The sequence below is a fragment of the Callospermophilus lateralis genome, chromosome X (assembly GCF_048772815.1).
Source record: "Callospermophilus lateralis isolate mCalLat2 chromosome X, mCalLat2.hap1, whole genome shotgun sequence".
NCBI lineage: Eukaryota > Metazoa > Chordata > Mammalia > Rodentia > Sciuridae > Callospermophilus > Callospermophilus lateralis.
The window spans coordinates 83,163,907-83,185,483 of record NC_135325.1 but is presented as its reverse complement, the minus strand read 5'-3'; the positions used below and the strand labels follow the sequence as shown (position 1 = coordinate 83,185,483).

Below are 21,577 nucleotides of genomic sequence, written 5' to 3'. Positions count from 1 at the left end.
CCATCTTCTCATTTCCTTTGTAATGTTTTTGTTAAGGAAATTGAGTTGTTTATCCTGTTGTTTCCTGGAATATGTATCTTACAAATTACCTTTGATTTCATCTGAATTCATTCAAACTCAAATCACCTAGCTACATAGAATCCTTAACCAAAACACACACATATAAACAAGGTCTTTTAAATGTACATTTTCCTTTTCAAAGCTATGTAGACAAGGACAGCATCATCTCCATCCTACCTCTACTAAGTAATAAGGTGCCCGCCATTCTTACTTCATATTGGTCTGTGTTTTATATGTATATCAAATATTGACCTAATGAACAATGTGAAAGACCAGATATCAGATGTAGTTCGTAGATAATTTTAACTAAAAATGAGGATAATATTAAATATTTCATGAAATGTATGTTGTTAACATGGGGAAGCGAAGGAAAATTTGAAATATTTTTAGTTAAAAATATTTCCAGTAAAGTATATTTTGACATATTTATACAAACATAGAATGCATCTTATTCTAATTAGGATCCCAGTATATCTAAAAAAGAATAAAAAATTTCCTTCAGAAATCAACAAAAAGGGGCTGGGGTTATGGCTCAGTGGTAGAGTGCTTGCCTAGCATGTGTGAGGCACTGGGTTTGATCCTCAGCACAACATAAAAATAAAAAGTAAAGATATTGTGTCCACGTATAACTACAAATATTAAAAAAAAGAAAAAGAAATCAAGGAAAACATGTCAAATTACTTTGCTACCAATGGTGGCATCTTAAATAATGTAATAAAGTACTCAAACTGAATTCTCTTAGGAGGTTTTTAAATGATCATACTCCCGTGGGGAAAAATATTTTAATAACTGTCATATTTAGACATAGTATACTGATGACAAGGCAATTTTCTGAATGCACACGAGATAAATGAAGTTAATACCACTGAGCAAACATGACATTTTTGTTGTACTATGATCAAGGATGAATCACCAAGTAAAATAATTAATCAGAAATCGGTGCTAACTCTCACTGGGAAACTATTATTTCCTTGCAAGGCAGTTAACTGCTCTAAATTTATAAGCTAATGAATTTGTTCTAGTTATAAGCAGGTATTAGTTGCAGGAAATTTTTGTGCATTTAAGCAAAAGTAATGACCTTTTTATATACATTTTGGCACACTTTTATCATATAGGATATTGTGCAAATATGTTAGATGACAGCATACATTACAAATAAATTTTGGATAATATAATATTACAAAACAAGTCTAGAATTTGAATACATGTCCAAAATATATTTAGGAATCGTAAATTTAAATCTTAATTTCATCAGCCTTTGAATAGCATTTTTTTCAATGATTAAATAAATTATAAAAAATGGCTAGGGATGTAGTTCAGTGGTTTAATGCTCCTGGGTTCAATCCCTGGTACCAAAAAAATAAAAGAGAGAGAGAGATGACGATAGGTCAAAGATGAGCAAAGCCTTAAGAGTTTCAATGTCCATGATCATACCTTAATAAATATGATCATGATTTAAATCAGTTTGAAAGAAATGGGGAGTTGCAAAGAAGCAACAGTGTTCATGATTTCAATAAATATGAAGAATAATAGGACTAGGATTTTTAAAATAATTCTATTCGAATTGAAATCTCCATTAAACTCAGATTTAAAAAGCTATTATTAATATCAAATTAACAAAGCTCTGTACATGTGCAAGAAACTAGAGATGTGAAAATGAAAATGAGGACTCATGGGAATGACAAATAAACCTAATTGTAAGGCAGAATGGCATACATGCTTAATGAAGGTAGAATAAATGTTTTAATAGTGCCTAAAAGAAACACACCCTGAGAGGAATAAGGATTACCTCCAAGTGCATGAGAACTAGGACTTCCGAAATGCCTATATGGGGCCTGTGGCCAGACCAGAATGAAATCTCTTCACTGGTCTGTAACAAAATGACCAAAATGGTAATGTGGAAAAGTTTTCATACATCTTCTTTAGAAGTATGCCTTCCTCCCTTCTTGGTTTGAAAATTAGCTTTCCTTTGATGAAATGCATCTTGGTTGTCTCTGATCTGAAACTCTGAAAACCAATTTAAGAGAATGTAAGGTGGCTGGATGCAGTGATACACACTTTCCATCCCAGCCTCTCAGGAGGCTGAGGTAGGAGGATCACAAGTTCAAAGACTTTGTCTCAATATAAAATATAAAAAGGAATGGGTATGTAGCTCAGTGGTTGAGTGTTCCTGGGTTTAATTCCTGGTACAAAAAAAAAATGAGGCTAGGTCAAAGGTACTCAGGTGAAAAGCCTTAAGAGTTTCCAATATCAAAGCTGGAAAAAGTTGAGTAACAAATAAATAACATAGTATTAGGTTCTAACCCAAAATATAAAATACCCATTTGTCTACTTATTTGACATAAATAATTGAATAAATAAATGGGCAAAAGAGAAAATCCTCTATAGAGAAGAATTCCAAATAATATGTGTAGATACTCCAGTCTTTAGGAAATGGAATCTCATTTCCCCTTTGGTTGTGGGCTGGATGGAGTAACTTGCTTCTGAAAAACAGTACAGAAAGGGAAAATCAAGCTAGGTGCAGTGGAGCACACCTGTAGTCACAGTGGTTCAGAAGGCTGAGGCAGGAGGAACCTGAGTTCAAAGCCAGCTTCAGCAATTTAGTGAGTCCTTAAGCAACTCAGCAAGACCCTTCTCTAAATATAAAATACAAAAAAGGGATGGGCATGTGGCTCAGTGGTTAAGCACCCCTGGGTTCAATACCAAGTACAAAAAAAAAAAGGAAAATCAGTAACTTTACAATGAAGAAGACTGGCAAATAGCACCTTACCCAGGTGATCAGTTAGCATGATTAGTGTTAAGCCATGTTCATAGGATAAACTCTTTGAGACAATGCAATGAGAATGGCACCACACCCTTATGGTACTCCTCAAAACTCCAAATTCCAGTCTAACCATGAGAAACACATCAGGCAAAACCAAACTGAGGAATAACATTCCACAAAAACCTAATTTTCGTATTTTAAAAACAAGGAAAACTATGGCCCTATTACAGACCAGAGGAGTCTAAAGAGACATGATGATTAAATGCAATGAGGTATCCTGGATTAGATTCCAGGATCTAAAAGGGCTATTAGTGGGAAAACTAGTGAAATCAAAAGGAAATCAATCTGTAGTTCAGTTAATAGTAATGCACTGATGTTCATATTAAAGTGAATTTCAAAATGTACTATAGTTATGCAAGATATTAATATTAGGGGAAACTAAATGGGAGTTACTCTCTGTACTATCTTTACAACTTTTTATAAGCCTAAAATTATTCCAAAATAAAATGTTTGCTATGAACCAATAAATGCAAAGACTTTGCCTCTAAGATTCTAATTTATCTGGATGAGGGATGGGAAGAGTTAGAAATCTGTATTTTCCAAAAGTCTCCTGATGATTCCGATGATTAGCTAGAGTGGAGAAATACTATATCAGTGGTTTTTAAACATAAATATGCATCTGAATTCCCTGGCAAGCTTGCTAAACAGATTACTAGGCTGGAGATGGAACTCAATGGGAGAGTGCCTATTTAGCATGCATGAAACCCTGGGTTCAAATCACAAAAACAAGAACAACAACAAAACAAAACAAAACCCCACACAGATTGCTAGTCCCCCACTTCAGGATTTATTACATAGTAGATCTGGAATGGCGCCTGAGAAATTGGTCTTCTTAAAAGTTCTCAGGTGATGCTGATTTTACTGCTCTACATGATGGGACCATACCTTGAGAACCATTGTTTTACACCCAAATCTTAACTCCCAATATCTTAGTGTGAATTGTACAAGTGTGCAAACCACTATGAAATGTAGCAGAATAGCAGTGTGATCCAGTGGAAATATAATTGGTCTATAGTTTCACAGACTTGGATTCTGGTCCTTAATTTGTCATCATCAAACCACATGACCTAGATGAAATGCTTAACCTTCCTTGGCCTCAAAGTTTCTCATCTACACAGTAAAGACAATGGTTTAATAAAACTTCTTTCAAGCTTTCCAATCACCAAATAGTTCTTTTTTTTTTTTTTTTTTTTTTTTTTGTACCAGGGATTGAACCCAGGGACACTTAACCACTGAGCCACATCCCCAACCCTTGTTTATATTTTATTGGGAGACAGGGTGTTGCCTAGTTGCTTAGAGCCTTGCTAAATTATTGGGATTGGCTTTGAACTCACAATCCTCCTGCCTCAGCCTCCCAAGCCACTAGGATTATAGTTGTGTGCCCCTACACCTGGCACCAACTAGTTTTCTGTCATCTCAGATTTGATAAAGAATTGTGTGAATCTAATCCAATATTTTAAAAACATTAGTGGAAAATATTTCTCTAGAGTATATGTTATTATGAAGCAATAAAATACTATTTTTAAACAATAAGCCAGAACAGGTCCAAATTAATATTATCTTCATTCCATGTCATCATGATACACCTTGTTCAATCATGTGGTCATTGCCATAAATAAATAAATAAATAAATAAATTAAAGGTATTGTGTCCATCTACAACTAAAAATATAAAACAAAGTCTCATTTTAAAAAAATCACACCTCATTGGCCAAAGCCATCAATTTCCAGCTTTCTCACCCACATTAACTACCAGAAAGCCTCCAAATGACAGTTATTTCTAAAAACCAAATTGCCCTACATAGACAGTCGTAGCTATTAGGAGGGAGGAAACCCATTTTTTTAAAAAAAAATTTATTTTTTAGGTGTAGTTGGACACAATGCCTTTATTTTATTTACTTATTTTTATGTGGTGCTGAGGATCGAACCAAGAGCCTCGCACATGCTAGGCAACCGCTCTACCACTGAGCCCCAGCCCCAGTATCAGCCCCAGGAAACCCATTTGAGACCTTGATAAAAGATATGGAAGCTGGGCACAAGGGGCACACCTATAATCCCAGCTACTAGGGAGGATGAGACAAGAGGATCCCAAATTCAAGGCCAGCATGGGCAACTTAATGAGACCATTTAAAAAAAAAAATCAAGGTAGGGTTGTAGGTCCCTTGAAGCACTCATATTCTATAGTTTAACTGGAAAGTGTAAACTTCAGTAAGTTACAATACAATATACAGAAAAAAAGACATGCTGTCCATTTAAAGCTACAAAAAAAGTCTCAGTTACATCTGCTAAAAGTAGATTTCTTTCTTCTTTTTAAAAATCATTTTATTATTGTTTATTTTTTATGTGGTGATGGGGATTGAACCAGGGCCTCATGCATGCTAGGCATTGCTTTACCACTGAGCTACCTTCCCAGCCCAAAAGTAGATTTCTTAATTTCTTCTTTTTTATTTATAGGTAGATACAATATCTTTATTTTATATGATGCTGAGGATCGAACCCAGTGCCCCATGCATGCTAGGTGAGCGCACTACCTCTGAGCCACAGCCACAGCCCCAGATTTCTTAATTTCTAAGAGATACAAATCTTAAATTTTCCTTGTATCCTCCACAGTATTCTCACAAAATTCTATACCTATTTACAAATCTACCACATGGGTCAATTTTGGCTAAAAAGAAAGTTATTGGGCTAAGAGGTAGGTGGGATAGTAAATACATGCTCCAACTTATCTTGAACGGTTATTTCCCTTCCTCCTGCCTCCTACCCAAATTATCCCATGGTTTTAATAACTAAGTACTGAGGAACAACTGGAATCTGTTTTTATCTAAAAGCAACAGGACGGGCTGGGGAAGTGGCTCAAGCGGTAGCGCGCTCGCCTGGCATGCGTGCCGCCCGGGTTGGATTCTCAGCACCACATACAAAAAAAAAAAAAAAGATGTTGTGTCCACGGATAACTAAAAACTAAATATTAAAATTCTCTCTCTCTCTCTCTCACTCTCTCTTTAAAAAAAATTAAAAAAAAAATAAAAGCAACAGGACATCTCACTTTCACTGAAAAGTGTTTAAGACACCATCAGGGCTTATCAAGCAATAGTAAAAATTCTTCTACACTAGTGCTAACAAAATGAATGATTTTGAAATGAATTATACAAATGATCATGATTTTGACTGCAAATAGAAACAAATATTTGATATTAAGGAACTATTTTAAAAGGTATTATTTTTAGAGGTATGATGGTGGTATGATGATGGTTACATATAAGACAGTAATATCTTTGTCTTTAAAAATCACATACTTCACACTTTGATTCAAGTGGGATATGAACTCCCATTTTTACCCCATATACAGATTGCAGAATCACATCAGTTGCACATTGATTTACATATTGCCATTCTGGAGTCTGATATATCAAAAACTATGTAATGTTTTGAACAACCTACAATAAAAATCAATTAAAAAAAAAAAAAAAAAAAAAAAAATCACATACTAAAATACTTTAAAATGAAATTCTGTCACCTGAGATTAGCTTCAGTATCATTGGAATTTTAAGATAAGGTGAGTGGGTGGGTAGCTAAGGTAAAAGAAACAAAAGATAGTGGTGAGAGTCAAAGTATAGATGTCTACATGGGGATTCATTTTATTCTTCTCTACTTGAAATTTTTTATAATGAAACTGAAAATACACAAATCCAATAATCTGTCAGGAGGATCCTGATAACCAAAGGAGTGTTAAAACATTATGTACTCATTACAAAGGGAAGTGATATTGTACCTAAATGTAGCATCAACCTATTAGTAAAGAAACATGGATATTATAATATAAGCATCCCGCTTACTATGAGATCCAAGCTAATGGCAAGGGTGAAGAATTGTCAGATCCAAGAAACAGTGAATCTATTAAGGCTCTTGTATCCTAAGGATTAATGAAGAAACACTTTGGGAGGATGATCCGGAAATTCACACTTCTATTTTTTATATTTACTTTTTAGTTATAGTTGGACATAATACCTTTATTTTTTTTTATTTTTATGTGGTGCTGAGGAACCAGTGCCTCACATGTGCTGGGTGAGTGCTCTACCACTGAGACACAACCCCAGCCCTCTATGTTTTTTATAAGCATATTTTTTAAAAACTGCAGTCTTTTAAAACGTATGTATTCAGTTCTGAGTACTAGTATTGTCATTTACAACTGTTTTTGCATCAAAGGGCAAACTCATAAAGAAACCTGGAAAGATAAAAACTGAGAAATTGTGTGGTTGGGGGTATAGTTCAATGGCAGGGCACACACGTGGTAGGCCCTGGGTTCAATCCCCAGCACTAAAATATACAAACCTGGGAAAATGCACCAAATTTCCCACAGTATTCGAATATATCTTTTTAATAGTCAAATGAAATGGTCAATGTTTGAGGAATTCCTCCTTGAAACCACCAAGTTCCTAATTTTGGTAGTGGCTTTAATGAAGCAGAAAATGAAATAGATCTTGCTTTTCCTCTCATGCCAATCACAACAGTTAGTTGTAAACAGTAGTTTTTAGCCACTCATTATCATTCACTAGTGAAATAATGATTTTTTATTGGTTGTTCAAAACATTATAAAGCTCTTGACATATCATATTTCATACATTAGATTCAAGATGCTTATGAACTCCCAATTTTACCCCAAATACAGATTGCAGAATCACATAGGTTACACATCCACATTTTTACATAATGCCCTATTAGTGATTGTTGTATTCTGCTACCTTTCCTATCCTCTACTATCCCCCCTCCCCTCCCCTCCCATCTTCTCTCCCTACCCCATCTACTATAATTCATTTCTCTCCTTGTTAATTTTCCCATTCCCCTCACAACCTCTTATATGTAATTTTGTATAACAATGAGGGTCTCCCTCCATTACCATGCAATTTCCTTTTCTTCTCCCTTTCCCTCCCACCTCATGTATCTGTTTAGTGTTAATTTTTTCTTCCTGCACTTCCTCCCTGCTCTGTTCTTAGTTGTTCTCATTATATCAAAGAAGACATTTGGCATTTGTTTTTTAGGGATTGGCTAGCTTCACTAAGCATAATCTGCACTAGTGCCATCCATTTCCCTGCAAATTCCATGATTTTGTCATTTTTTAGTGCTGCGTAATACTCCATGGTGTATAAATGCCACTTTTTTTTAATCCATTCATCTATTGAAGGGCAACTAGGTTGGTTCCACAGTCTAGCAATTGTGAATTGTGCTGCTATGAACATCGATGTGGCAGTATCCCTGTAGTACGCTCTTTTAAGGTCTTCAGGGAATAGTCCGAGAAGGGCAATAGCTGGGTCAAATGGTGGTTCCATTCCCAGCTTTCCCAGGAATCTCCATACTGCTTTCCAGATTGGCCGTACCAGTTTGCAGTCCCACCAGCAATGTACAAGAGTACCCTTTTCCCCACATCCTCTCCAGCACTTATTGTTGTTTGACTTCATAATGGCTGACAATCTTACTGGAGTGAGATGGTATCTTAGGGTGGTTTTGATTTGCATTTCTGACTGCTAGAGATGGTGAGCATTTTTTCATGTACTTGTTGATTGATTGTATGTCCTCCTCTGAGAAGTCTGTTCAGGTCTTTGGCCCATTTGTTAATTGGGTTATTTGTTTTCTTATTGTTTAATTTTTTGAGTTCTTTGTATACTCTGGATATTAGGGCTCTATCTGAAGTGTGAGGAGTAAAAATTTGTTCCCATGATATAGGCTCCCTATTTACCTCTCTTATTGTTTCTCTTGCGGAGAAAAAACTTTTTAGTTTGAGTAAGTCCCATTTGTTGATTCTTGTTATTAACTCTTGTGCTATGGGTGTCCTATTAAGGAATTTGGAGCCCGACCCCACAATATGTAGATCGGAGCCAACTTTTTCTTCTATCAGACGCAAAGTCTCTGATTTGATATCTACCTCCTTGATCCACTTTGAGTTAACTTTTGTGCATGGCCAGAGGAGGGGATTCAGTTTCATTTAAAATAATGATTAATGGCTTGCTATATAAGCCATCAAATCTCTATTGCAGCATTGTCAAGAACTCTCTGTGGTAATGGGAATGTTCTAGAGCCTTTGCTTTCCAATAGAGAAATAGAAATATTTCACATGTGGTTATTGGGCACTTGAAGCACTGCTATGGGACTAAGGAATTAATTTTCAAAATTTATTTAGTTTTATATCATTTAAATAGCCACATATGGGGCTGGGGTCGTGGCTTAGTAGTAGAGTGCTTGCCTAGTATGTGCGAGGCACACCGGGTTCAATCCTCAGCACCACATAAAAAGAAATAAATAAAATAAAGGTATTGTGTCAACCTACAACTAAAAATATATTTTTTAAAAAATAATAAATAAATAACCACATGTGGCTAATGGCTACCATAGGGACAGTACAGCTCTCAAGTACACAAAAGAAGAAATACACATACTCAAGTTTCACTTAATACCTAACTCACATTTATTAAAAATTGAAGATTACAGAAAAGCATGAATAAGACTGGCTTCACTAAACAAGCTTAATTAAGTTACCTTTGACTAATAAATGAAAGTACTTAATACCACAAAGGAATTTTGAGAATAAGGTCTATGCCAACCTCTGAAATTAAAAACAAAGGAAAAGCAGCTAGGACATTTTCCAAAGGAGAGAGCAATCATAGGCCTCCCTCTAGTGGCAAGAGATAAAGTTGCTGCTGAAAAGCTGAACTGTTCCTGTTTCTTCTATACATCAAACTGCGCACAGGGATTTCTTTTATAAAACCATAACTTAAAAAGATTTAGAGTGACTATAAGGAAACCAGATCATTTTTGTCAACAAAATAAGGCCTAATTTTCACTTATTATCAACGTTAATCTCTCTCTTGAAATCTAATCTCTTCAGAAAAAAAATATTTTGCCAATGACTTTTGGGGAATTGGGCTCTACCCAAGCAGAGAGCTAAAGGAAAGAGAGTGATTCTTCTCTGCTGGTCAGTATCCTAGGATGAACATGAAAGAAACTGATTCAGAAGTATAAAGTGGTAACCAGCAGCAGGGTTTGTAAAAACTTGCACATCAAAAGAAACAATAAAAATGATATTATTACAAGTGTTCTTAATAACTGGAAACATTTTTTCATTCTGATATTCAGTTCAAAAGACAGCTCTGCCACATAGCCAGTTTTAATTACAATCACACACACTCATTTAGACTTAACTACTGAATTACTTTCAAGTACAAGAAGGAACTCAAAATAGAAATGACTTGTGTTATAACTATTGTTATTTCCTCATACAACTTCAGGAAAAACAGGCTTTATATACACTGTAGTAAGTACAGAATGTACAGAAGACAGTTATATATACAAAAGTGCATTAATACATTTAGCAGGAATACAGGAAAAATAAATCCTGGTTAACAACCGGATACATTACAGTATTTAAGACTACTTGAAGATTCTCCAAACCAGTCAACTTCCTACTTGCTTTGGTTATGATATTGATGCTACATAACTAATCTTTGAAACTAAAAAAAAAAAAAAGACAAAAAAAAACCCTCAAACAATTTGAAATACTTAACCATCTGTGAAATGTCTTACATGGGGTTGATCATTAATATCTTTGACAAAGAGTTCTATTAGATTCCCAACACAAAGATTTAGAATGTCTAATATTTATATCTAAATTAGGAAATATCAAATAGGAAATTAAATGAATCTACTTCGAGAACAGAGATTATTTGCTCCATTCTTAAACGCCTCAGCTAGATAAGCTAACTCCAAAGTTTCATTTTACAATAAGTCACCTACTGTTAAGAGCAAGTAGCTCCACAAAACAAGTCATGGCTTCAGGCCAATGTTCCTTAGAACAAACCAGAATAGTAAGTATTAACTTGTCATTTATACATATTACTTGTACAACTACCTTTACATAGTCAAAATGTATATGCATAATTAAACAATTCACCTTTTTTTTTAACCTCCATCCCTCACCACAAAAAAGAACACAGATTTCCACAGGTTCCATTAACCACAAAAACGCAACAATAAACTTGACAATAAAGAAAAAGTTCTACAAATTTAGCAAAGATCAAATCAGGCCAAACTGGTTTTTCTGAGTTCCTCATGAATTTCAAATTAAAATGTAATTCACCATTATTTGATCTAGGTTAAGACACTAATAACATTATTTTAAAAAATAATTGGAAAGAGAGCTGAAAACAATTTTAATATTTTTAAAATGAGAATACAATTTTAGTGAGTCAACTCAGATCTTCAACTATACCATGCAACTTCCTTATTCTTAATACCCAATTAGAAGAATTTTCAGAGTTCTTTCTAAGCCTTTTGGAATAAGTAAATTATTTTCCAAAGAAATAATGACAGGTAGCAGATAGACAGGAACAGTAGGAACATTAAGGGGATAATTCTATAGATGGGCCTACTGTGTTGGCCTACCCACATGCTTTCTTTTAAAAAGCAATTTACCTAAGGCCACTCAGGCCCTGCCCTGGCTTAAGGCAATAGGATGAGTTGCAACCTGTTATCTGTAGAGTTATTCTCAGGCATAAGGAACTTAAGATCCCTCCCTGCCTAAAAGAACACAAAGTACCCTGAAGTGAAGACTTTCAAAACCCTTATATACACCAAAAGTTCTACTGAGGAAGACGGGATAATTAAAAACAAAGCCCACCCACCATGAAATCTGTTTAAATTTTTTTAAAAAATATCAAGTTCCAATTAGAACTGGTTAGGTGGACCAAGTGACCAGAGTTGCCTTCAGATCTTTAGCATTACATGGTAAAATTCCCCCCATGGGCTCTGCTTGGGTACCTGAGGCTAAGATACTATGCAGTAGGGACTAAAAATCTGATGCAAAACTATTATCAGTCAAAAAGTTGAGACCTTCCCCCATCTTCCTCCCTCTTGAGAGTGCTTTTTTCTTCTAATAAAACTGCTAGACTTTACTGCTTTTCATGCCTTGCCTGGAATTTTCTCCTGCAAGAACTCAAGATCTGAGAAACACAACATAATCCCAGACCATGGATGGTAACATTAAGACTTAATTTCTAAGGAGTATGTTTCAGATACTATGCTTAGAGATGCTTAGCTCAAAGTGTCTCCCAGATGATTCTTAGCCACTTAACCTAATTTCAGTTTTAAGAAAAATTTACTTTATCAGACTGAAAACTAATCTGAAGTTACCACAGTACATATGTATACAAATTTATTTACTAATAGTACTTTTCATGATTAAATATACTTGTAATTTAGACATGCTGAATATCACTGAACGCATTGTCAACAAAATTATTTAATGTAACTGGGAATTTTACTATCAACTGTCCCCAAATAAAAATGGACAGAAGTATTCCCCCTCAATGCCAAATAAGATAGAAGTGCTAAAAGGTTAATTTGTTAAAGGAAAGTATTATGTTTTTGGATATGAGTTATCCTCCAATAAGCTCATGTGATAGACAGAAATGTTAAGAGGTGAAATGATTAGACTGAAAGCTATAACCTAATCAGTGGATTAATCCATTTGATAGTTTGATAATTTGAAAGGATTTATTGGGTGGTAACTGGCATGACTGGAGGAAGTAGGTCACTGAAGGGCATGCCCTTAAGGAATCATATTTTGTCCCTGGCACCTATTCTCTGTGAGTTGAGTAGTTTTCCTTCACCCTGCCCTGCTAGGATGTTCTGCCTCACCTCCATCTGGCTCAGAGTGATATAGCCAACTGTCCATGGACTGAGCCTCTGAAACTGTGGGCCCAAATTAAATCTTTTTCTCCTCCAAGTTGTTCTTGTCGGGCCTTTTGGTCACAGTGATGAAAAGCTAACACAGAAAGGGAAGGTAGTATTCCAATTATGACACAAATGAATTCAAAGAATCCTTAAAGTTAACAAGAGAATCAGCTTGCTATATGCTCTTGGCTCTTGGAATACTTTTACCTATACCTTGAAAATTTTCTTTCCAGATAACTGTATCTGGTTTTAAAGGTATCCTGGCCTATGACTTTTCTCAGGGAAAAAAAAAAAGAATACATTAAGTCATACTTCAGATAACTTTCAAGATTCTTCAGTGATCTAGCTGTGTAGAAAATAAAGTTACACAAATGAGGTTTAACATCTGAAGGATTTTGTTTTTGTTTTACACTCTATCACTATAGATTGGTTCAATTCAAAGGTATTACTTACTGATATCCAAACACCATGGGCATTATACAAAATGAATTATCACATGATTATTTTTTGAGTTTGGAGAAGCCTGATATTGACAAAAAGTACAGAGTTCACCACCTTTTAAGGCACATGAGGCTAAAAGACTAAGCCATGAACAAAAAGTCTACTAGAGAACCCAAAACAAACAAGACTTCTATATTGTTTATATACTAACATTTTTGGCTTAAATATGAAGATATTTGACAAATTTTACAATTTTTAAAGCTCATCAGAATCTGGATAACTTTATATAATAATTTCTTACAATTTTAGTTTTCTTGAGATTTAGCATTTCAAAAGCTAAATAAAATGAGACATCTACTCAATCTATGAATAGTCATTATTTTATTAAGTCAGTTTCTGAGATTAATTCAGCAATATCTAATTTACCCAAGGGACAAAGAAATTAAACTAAGCTGCCACATCCAACAAAATATGAGACAAGTATTACTTTTAAGTTTTTGTTGAGAAAGAATGAATTAGCCCTTTATACCCCACTACACATTATAGCACACTGTCTTCCTTTAATAGGTTGCAAAACTGTAGAAAAATACACGCCATTTTCTTTAACTCAAGGTTCATGCTTTTAAAAGTAGCATTAAGGACTGAAATACCATTCATTACAAGATCTCTAATCAAAGGTCTCTGGAAAGTCTGTGGGAACTTTATCATGCACTCTGTTAACAAGTTTTATTTTTTAAAGAGGAGAATTATTTGCAGCAATGTCAGTTCTGTACAAATGAGAACCAACACTGGGGCAAATAAGCCTTGCCTTAATACTAATTGGTTAATAAGGGTTTATATTTAAGAAGGATAAATACTGAGTTGTATTTCTTTTATTTGAACTCAGAGAGATAACAGATTGAATAAATAATTACTTATTCCAAGAAAGAGATCATTCAAACTTTAATTATCCACATGAAGCATTAAAAAGATAAAAATCATTTCTTTTTGGGCTGGCTTCTTTTTTGGAGGGATAGAGAAAGACTTGGTAGTCTTCCTCTTAGATTATAAGCAAGTTCAAGTTATTTATTTATTTTTAAAGAAAGAAATATTTCATTTTTTTCCAAATCCTCTTTATGGGTTGGCTCTAATTTATAGTAAAGATAGTGCATCCAGATTTACACAAAATTTTATGACACATTTCTACAAACAATCAAACCTTTACAAACTTTAAAAATTCGCTTTGTGGCACTTTGGTAAATTTGTTTAATAGTGACTTAAGTTAAATCTAAGGTAATAAAACTATGTGATTGTTGGGAGAATACAGGAATTGGCCTTAAAATCACATCATGACCCTGTTTAGGAATTTCTCTTAGTGACCACTGGGATTTTCTTTTACAGGTCACCATATAAAGTAAATAGTTTCCAAGTATGTGACAGATAAATGCTGCTCACATTGGTCTCCCAATGTGGCCTATTTTCCTTGAATCATAGATAAAGAGTAGGCAATAAGTCTGTTGGATTTTGTTTTTCCTAAAAGCAGGTAGAGAATTCAGATGTATTTGCTCTTCTCTCCCTTTATTCTTCCTATACTTGGAAGGGAAAACAATGAGGTTTATCTTTTCCATCTTCTTCCAAGTAGTTTGGGGTCTTTTCCCAGCTCTCTTTGAGTCCTCTAAGCTGGGTAGGGGCACCAAAGAGGAAGTAAGAGGAAAGTCAGAAAGATACACATATGATTTTATTTTAGTAAACTTTTACATTCTGACTTTAGAAGTAGTCTTCAAAAGGTTACCACTAAATCACAGACCTCGCAAAACTGTAATGTATTAATTTTATCCTCAGTTTCAATTCTTTAACCTACAAGGAATCAAAATGAAATCAAAATTTCAAAACAAATGATTACAGTGAAGTTTAAGCCTTATAACAACTGAGAATTAAGAATTTAAGTTGATCTTTTTTTTAATGAGCTAATGTTAAAAAGAAGTAGAAATTCTATTAACCTCTGGACTCTAGAGTTTAAAAAAATATTGATTATGACTCTTCCTACAGAATCAAGATTACCTCCTAAATGTTATTCACTATAAAAAGAAAATTATGAAAGTCGAAAAGCAGCTTGATTGTCAGTAGTATCACTTTCCATCTTCTTTAACTCATATACGTGTTCAAAGACATGTAGTAGAAGAAAAGGAATCACTCTATTTCTAAATCTGTAATAAATTCTCTGTGAAAACATTTAAAGAATCTACATGATTTCACATTTAAATTTAGAGTTCTATTAATAACCAACAAATTAAGGTGTTTTCTGTAACTCACTGATCTGTATACTTACAGCAATTTATAGAGAAGTTTAGCAGAACTCTAAAGGCTGTCTGTCATCAGTTAATTTTGAACATTAACTTGTTCACATGCCTGAAGCTGTTACACCAAATTTTTAAAAATTAGAGCTGTGCTGGATGAAAAATGACCCACAAAAAGAACTTGAGAAACAGAGAATGATAAGGGGAAGGGGAGCGAGAGGAGAGAGATTTTCTATCTTTGAGACAATTTTGCAGCCTAAAATTTCAGAAAGCAATGGGAAAATAGAATCAGTTGTTCTGCTTAATTGCTTTCTCTACGTGCATATGAATCAACAGCATCAAGTCTACAATTCAGCTACTACTAACATTATATCCTCAGTAGTTATCATTTGCAGAAAGGATTCAATTTTACCTAAAGGGAAAAATGAAAACAAAAAACCTAACTGGAAAAAAAGAGTAGGGCCTGTTCTTTTACACCTTTGAGTTAACAATGAATGAAAACAAATAGAACTAAATCTAATGAAGGCACTATAGTAAACAGCAATCCACACTTTACACATACCCCTACTCTACCCCACCCCCGCTTCAAGAAAGATTCCCACAAGGAATTTTTGAGAATTATGCTATGGCCCTTTAGAAAAAGTAAACTAAGAAATCTTAACATTAAGAAGGGAACTAAGGGGCTAGGGATATGGCTCAGTGGTAGAGCACTTGCCTGGCATGCGTGAGGCCCTGGGTTTGATCCCAAGCACCACAAAAAAGGGGAGGGGGACTGAATTATGATCTATACACATGTATATAACAAACTACTTGTCAGCAGTACCATGAAGTAAAATCTCCTAAAAAGTACTACTTTTTGAAAAAAACCCATTTAACTACCATAAAGTTTAAATAGTCAAAACATTTACTTAAACCAGTGGTTCTTAAACCAGAATGCACATCAGAACAGCCTGGCACTGGTTGAAAAACACAATGCTGGGCTACTCCCCCAGCGTTTCTGACTCACTGGGTCTGTTGTGGGGCTGATAGTAAGCAATCCTAATAATTTCTCAGGTGATGCTAAAGTTGCAGTTCCTGGGACCACCCTCTGAGAATCACTGGCCTAAGTTACTAATGGTATATCAGCACAGCCCTAACCAAAATTTTGGTCAAGATGCATGTAAACCAATAAGGATAGAATAATGCTTAGAAAGAACGCTGATAAATTCATCCTTATTACATCAAAACATCAACATCTGCTTCATGGTCTTCCTCAGTCACTTTCAAGGACAGCACTTCTTCATTAAGGAAGAGCCCACTAAGCCTCTCCTTCCGGGCCTGCCTCTGCTCCTTCAGCTGCCTCTTGCGAAAGGCCTTCTGCTGTAACTTCCGCTGCTTAGATCGTTTCTGTCAAAGTAAAAAGCTCTAGATCAGTAAGGTTTACTTCTTGGAATATCCACCCCAAAGTGTTTTTTATAGCTCAATATTCTCCTTTCCCAATTTTAAGAGATGTTCAAGATTCTCCTTTCATGGCATCTGACCAGCAACTCTTCTGACTAGGAAGGGCTGATACTTGATAATTTGGGCTAGCTATGGATAACCAGACACTTACTAAGGCACATTGGTATCAATGCATAGTGAAAACAAAATTAATACTAGGGGACAAAATGAATATAAAATGTAGAGAACTTTTCATAAATCTCTACCACTTATGCTTTTAAGGAGGTTTGAACCCAAAAGCACTAGCAATTTTTATAATGGCTGGGAAAGAATCATGCCTTTTTATATTAGCCAAATATCATCTTAAAAGCCCATTAGAACCCCAGTGAATAATCCAATCTTCAATACCAGGGAACTAATGCCAAAAAGGAATGGCCACGTATCAAGAGAAATCCTCTGGCAACCAACAAAGCTGGCTATGTTTCTGCTACTTTGTTAAGAACCAGGAAAGAAATCATTGTGTATCTTTAAGTCACCACTGAGTTCTCAAAGAGTTAAAGAGATTCTCTTTTCATCTTTAAATTGGTTCCAGACTGTATCACTGCAAGGAACCAAATGCTCCTGTTAAGCCTCAGAACCATTCCATATACACTTACACTTTCTGTTTTTAAAAGTACCCAATATTATTATAAAGGATTTCTATAGACAGAAATTACAGAAAGCATTATTACATGTCTAAATTATCTAAGAAGGAACATTCAAGGTTAAAACATCAAGAAAACATTTAACATACACAAAAGACATACACAACATTTTTAGGAGCTAATAGACAGCAACATCAGCAACATAGTGAGATTCGCTCAGTAGTGAGTTGCAGTCAATATTGCAATATTGAGAATTACTCATTATTTTCATTAATATCTTACTTAAGACAGACACAAAAATCAAATAAAATTGAATGTGAATGATTGTGGGTGTCAAAAGAGTACTTCAAAGCACTCAGCCTAGAGTGCTCTCTTTGACAGCAGAGCATCCTGCTTGTTCAATTAAAACCCAAACCCACAGGCATCTAGATAGACAATTTTCACTGTTCAAGAAATTTAAATGAAGAAGGACTAATATTAATATTGAAAGGTAAAGTTTTGTATTGATTAGACATTTTACTTTTGAATCCCGAATCCGCTCTGCTGCACTTGCAGACAGGTTGCTGTCACTGTGTGCTCGACTCATGTTGGCACTGGAGTTTGAAGCAGAGTTTCCAACACTGGACCCACTGCTGCTTGCAGAACTGACCATGCTGGCACTGCTGCTGCTGGCACTGGCACTGGCACCGCTCACTCCACTAGTGCTTGCACAACTAAAGTTGCTTCTCTTCCAGGCCTCTCTCGCAGGCCGCTGGCGAGGACTATGCTCCTTGATATAGTTTCTGACCTTGGGACATAAGGATGAAAAACAGCTTAGTGTGATACCTTGATATTTGACTGTCAAGATACTGGAGGGGAAAAAAAATCACATTGTCCTTAATAAAAAAAAAACTGTCAAAAGTGCTACAAATGTATAAATAAAGTAGAATGGAAGGGCAACAGAAATCTTTAAATTTAAAACAATTACCAAAAAAATTGACTGTTTGAAATGCCAGAAAACATATTATGGATACAGACTTTCAAACCATAAAAGTATAATCAGTGAATGAAAGGCTAACAGAAATCAAAACAAAGCACAATAGATATGATTAATCATTTGTAAAATCTCCACTTAAGATGACTTAAGTAAATTAACAATTGTATTTATGATCAGGGTATTTGTTCCTATACTTTAATGAGGGGTCAATGGTACCTGTCTTCAAATGCAAGGCAGCAATTTAGCATAATAAATAAAAAGGGCTAGAATGTAGAAAATTATATTCTATGTCTATTGAGAGAAAAATCAAAATGAGAGAAATTTTTCACAGATGATAAATGCAAAATAAACCAAAAGGAGAACATAAAAATATTAAGTATTCATTTAGCCATCTACTAGAGAAAAAGGGAGCAGCAAAGACTATAATTAGAAGATATCAGAAATATAAGTTTCAGAATGGCAGAGGGAATAGTCATTAGATTTCACCCCAGTCAATTACTCCATAAGACTACTCAAAGCCCTCAGCTAATATATTTACTAAAGTATTGAGCTTGTTAATTAGTACGTTTATTCTGTCAATTCATCTTTTGTAAATTGAGTTAGAATAAATCTATACCTTAGCTTAACCACACCTTATATAATAAAACTAATTTTCAAAGCCTTTATAACTGAACAGCAGGTTCTAGATCCATGTTGACCAGAAAAGGTACTACCAAGTGAGAAGTACATAAAACCTTTTAAAAGCACATGTTCTCCAATATTACCATTATTTTTTTTTCATTTTCTTCTTCTTTTCTTTGTGGTGCTAGGAAATGAACCTAGATCCTTGCATATGCTAGGCAAGCAAATGCTCTACCTCGGAGGTATATCCCCAGCCCCATCATTTTTTTAAATACCTTTGTTTATTTATTTATTTTTATGTGGCACTGAGCATGGAACCCAGTGCCTCACACATGCTAGGCAAGTGCTCTACTACTGAGCTACAACCCTAGCACCCCCATCATCATTTTTTTTAAATATTACAAATCACAACAGTGATTTCTCAATGTATACATGCATGATTATTCATTTCTACATTTTATAAGATGGTAGCATTTTCAATAGGCAAACAAACTGTATTAACATACCTGCTTCAGTTTTTCATCTGTGAGACAGTTAAGTTCAATGATAAACTCACTGTCTGTAGGGGAGATTTGAGCAGAAGGATCAATGATTTTAATAATATCAAGTTGCTCCCGAAGGCCCATCTCAGTACTGACTTTTCGGCTCAGATATTCAATATATTCCACCTATATGATGAAAAATTACAACACACAATATCAATGCTAAAACCTCTGGTCCTTCAATATACCAATTATAACATATCTTATGTATCAGAAACACTTAACATTATATTTGGTTCCCAAAAAACAATTAAAGCTCAAATTCAGACTTACTAAGCAATCCATATTTACCAAGTGGCTTTAAATAGGAAATCAAATGGGCTTCACATATTCTCTACACATGCTTTCAGTTAAGCATGTCAACATTTTTACCTGTTCATCATTTGTCATTGCACTCCAAGGAAGTTCATCTAAATTTCGGTGCTTGTTTTTCTTTTTAGGAAGCAGGCAAGGTGAACTTGGAATACTGGGTATGACATCAGAAAGTACATCACTTCCACTGGCAATGTCACTGCCTGGTAACTTTATAAAAATAAGGAAGGTAGGAGATAGGGAAAGCAAGATTTTTAAAAACACATTTTGAATATCACAACAAATTTCATTCATTGATTAAAAGTTACTTTAACATAAAACTAATGGTAAATATACCAATCACAGAACATAAATTCAGATGTACACTTAATTTATACACGGCAGCATAATCAATATTCTCTTTACATATATATATATATATTCACTTATTCAATAGAATATGTTTTCTGAAAGTTTAAAATCATAATCAAAACTTGTTAAAGTGCTAACTTAAGAGACAATCATCATTAAGGAGCTGGGCGCAGTGATGTACATCTGTAATCCCAGTGACTTGGGAGGCTGAGGCAGGAGGATCTAAAGTTCAAAGTAAGCCTCGGCAACTTGGCAAGGCCTGAAGCAACTCAGTGAGATCCTGTCTCAAAATAAAAAATTAAAAACGGCTGGGGATGTGGTTCAGTGGCTAATGTCCCTGGGTTCAATCCCTGGTATCCCCCCAAATCATTAAAGATTTTTAATTTAGAATGCCATTGTTACTAGGGCCCAAACAGCAATAAATAAGTAGTACTGGTCTGAATATTGGGAGATCTGAGTGAGCTGTCACTCATTGGCTTTTTGCCAGACGTTGCTAGTCATATTGCCAACAAAAAGACAAATAAACCATGGTTCTTGTCCTTAAGTCCATGTTAACAACCTCAAGAAAATTTTAAAAATTCAAAATATGTATTGCCCTAAAGCAAGAAATTTTAAAGACCAGAAGTACTAAAGAAAATAGAAAACAAAGTGTAGACAAAAGAGAAATAAAAGCAACCCTAACACACAGCAAATCAAACCAGCTTAAGGTAAGACAAACAGCAAAAATACATGCCATAATTTTATACTGCCTATTAAAAAAGAGAGGCTATTTAATCTTTATAGCTTTATTAATGTACACTTAAAACCAAAACTGTACATATTAAATGTATACAATTCAATGCATTTGAAAACATACACATACCCAAGAAACCATCACCACAATCAAAGTGATAAGCATATCCCTCACCTCTAAAAGTGAGAATGGATTTAAATAAATGTATTTAACATATATGTCAAAAAGAGAAATCAGGGGCTGGGGTTGTGGCTCAATGGTAGAGTGCTTGCCTAGCACGTGCAAGGCCCTGGGTTTGATCCTCAGCACCACATAATAAATAAGATATTGTGTCCAACTATAACTAAAACATAAATATTTTTTTAAAAAGAGAAATCATTTTCTGCTGAAGTAGCATGTAACAATTTTCAAAGATATTGTTTTCATGTTTACAAGGTACAAAACAGCACCTTTTTGTTGTTCTATAGTGTTTGCAATTAAACCTAAACTGAGTGATTTCCAGGTTTTTAAAGTTACCAAGAGAAGAGCTTCTTCATTTACAAAAACTATCACAATCATGTATTTGAACTCCTATTATACACACAATATAACAAGCACAGGAGATTTAAAGGAGTGTAAGTTTTGGTCCTTACACAAAAATGTTATACTCCAGTTGGGAA

At 34.7% G+C, this 21,577-nt stretch overlaps 1 protein-coding gene across 1 annotated transcript in view; it reads right to left on the bottom strand.

The window, feature by feature from the left end:
- Window positions 1–9,335: 9,335 nt before the first annotated feature.
- The window catches only part of Fam199x (family with sequence similarity 199, X-linked), a 31,205-nt gene continuing 18,963 nt past the window's right edge, over window positions 9,336–21,577 (bottom strand). The window contains exons 3-6 of the mRNA XM_077106972.1: window positions 19,895–20,044; window positions 19,487–19,648; window positions 17,904–18,170; window positions 9,336–16,706 (exon numbers count right to left, since the gene is read on the bottom strand). Of these exons, the coding sequence (XP_076963087.1) occupies window positions 16,536–16,706; window positions 17,904–18,170; window positions 19,487–19,648; window positions 19,895–20,044 (750 nt within the window). The 3' untranslated portion in view covers window positions 9,336–16,535. The remainder of the gene's footprint in view (window positions 16,707–17,903; window positions 18,171–19,486; window positions 19,649–19,894; window positions 20,045–21,577) is intronic.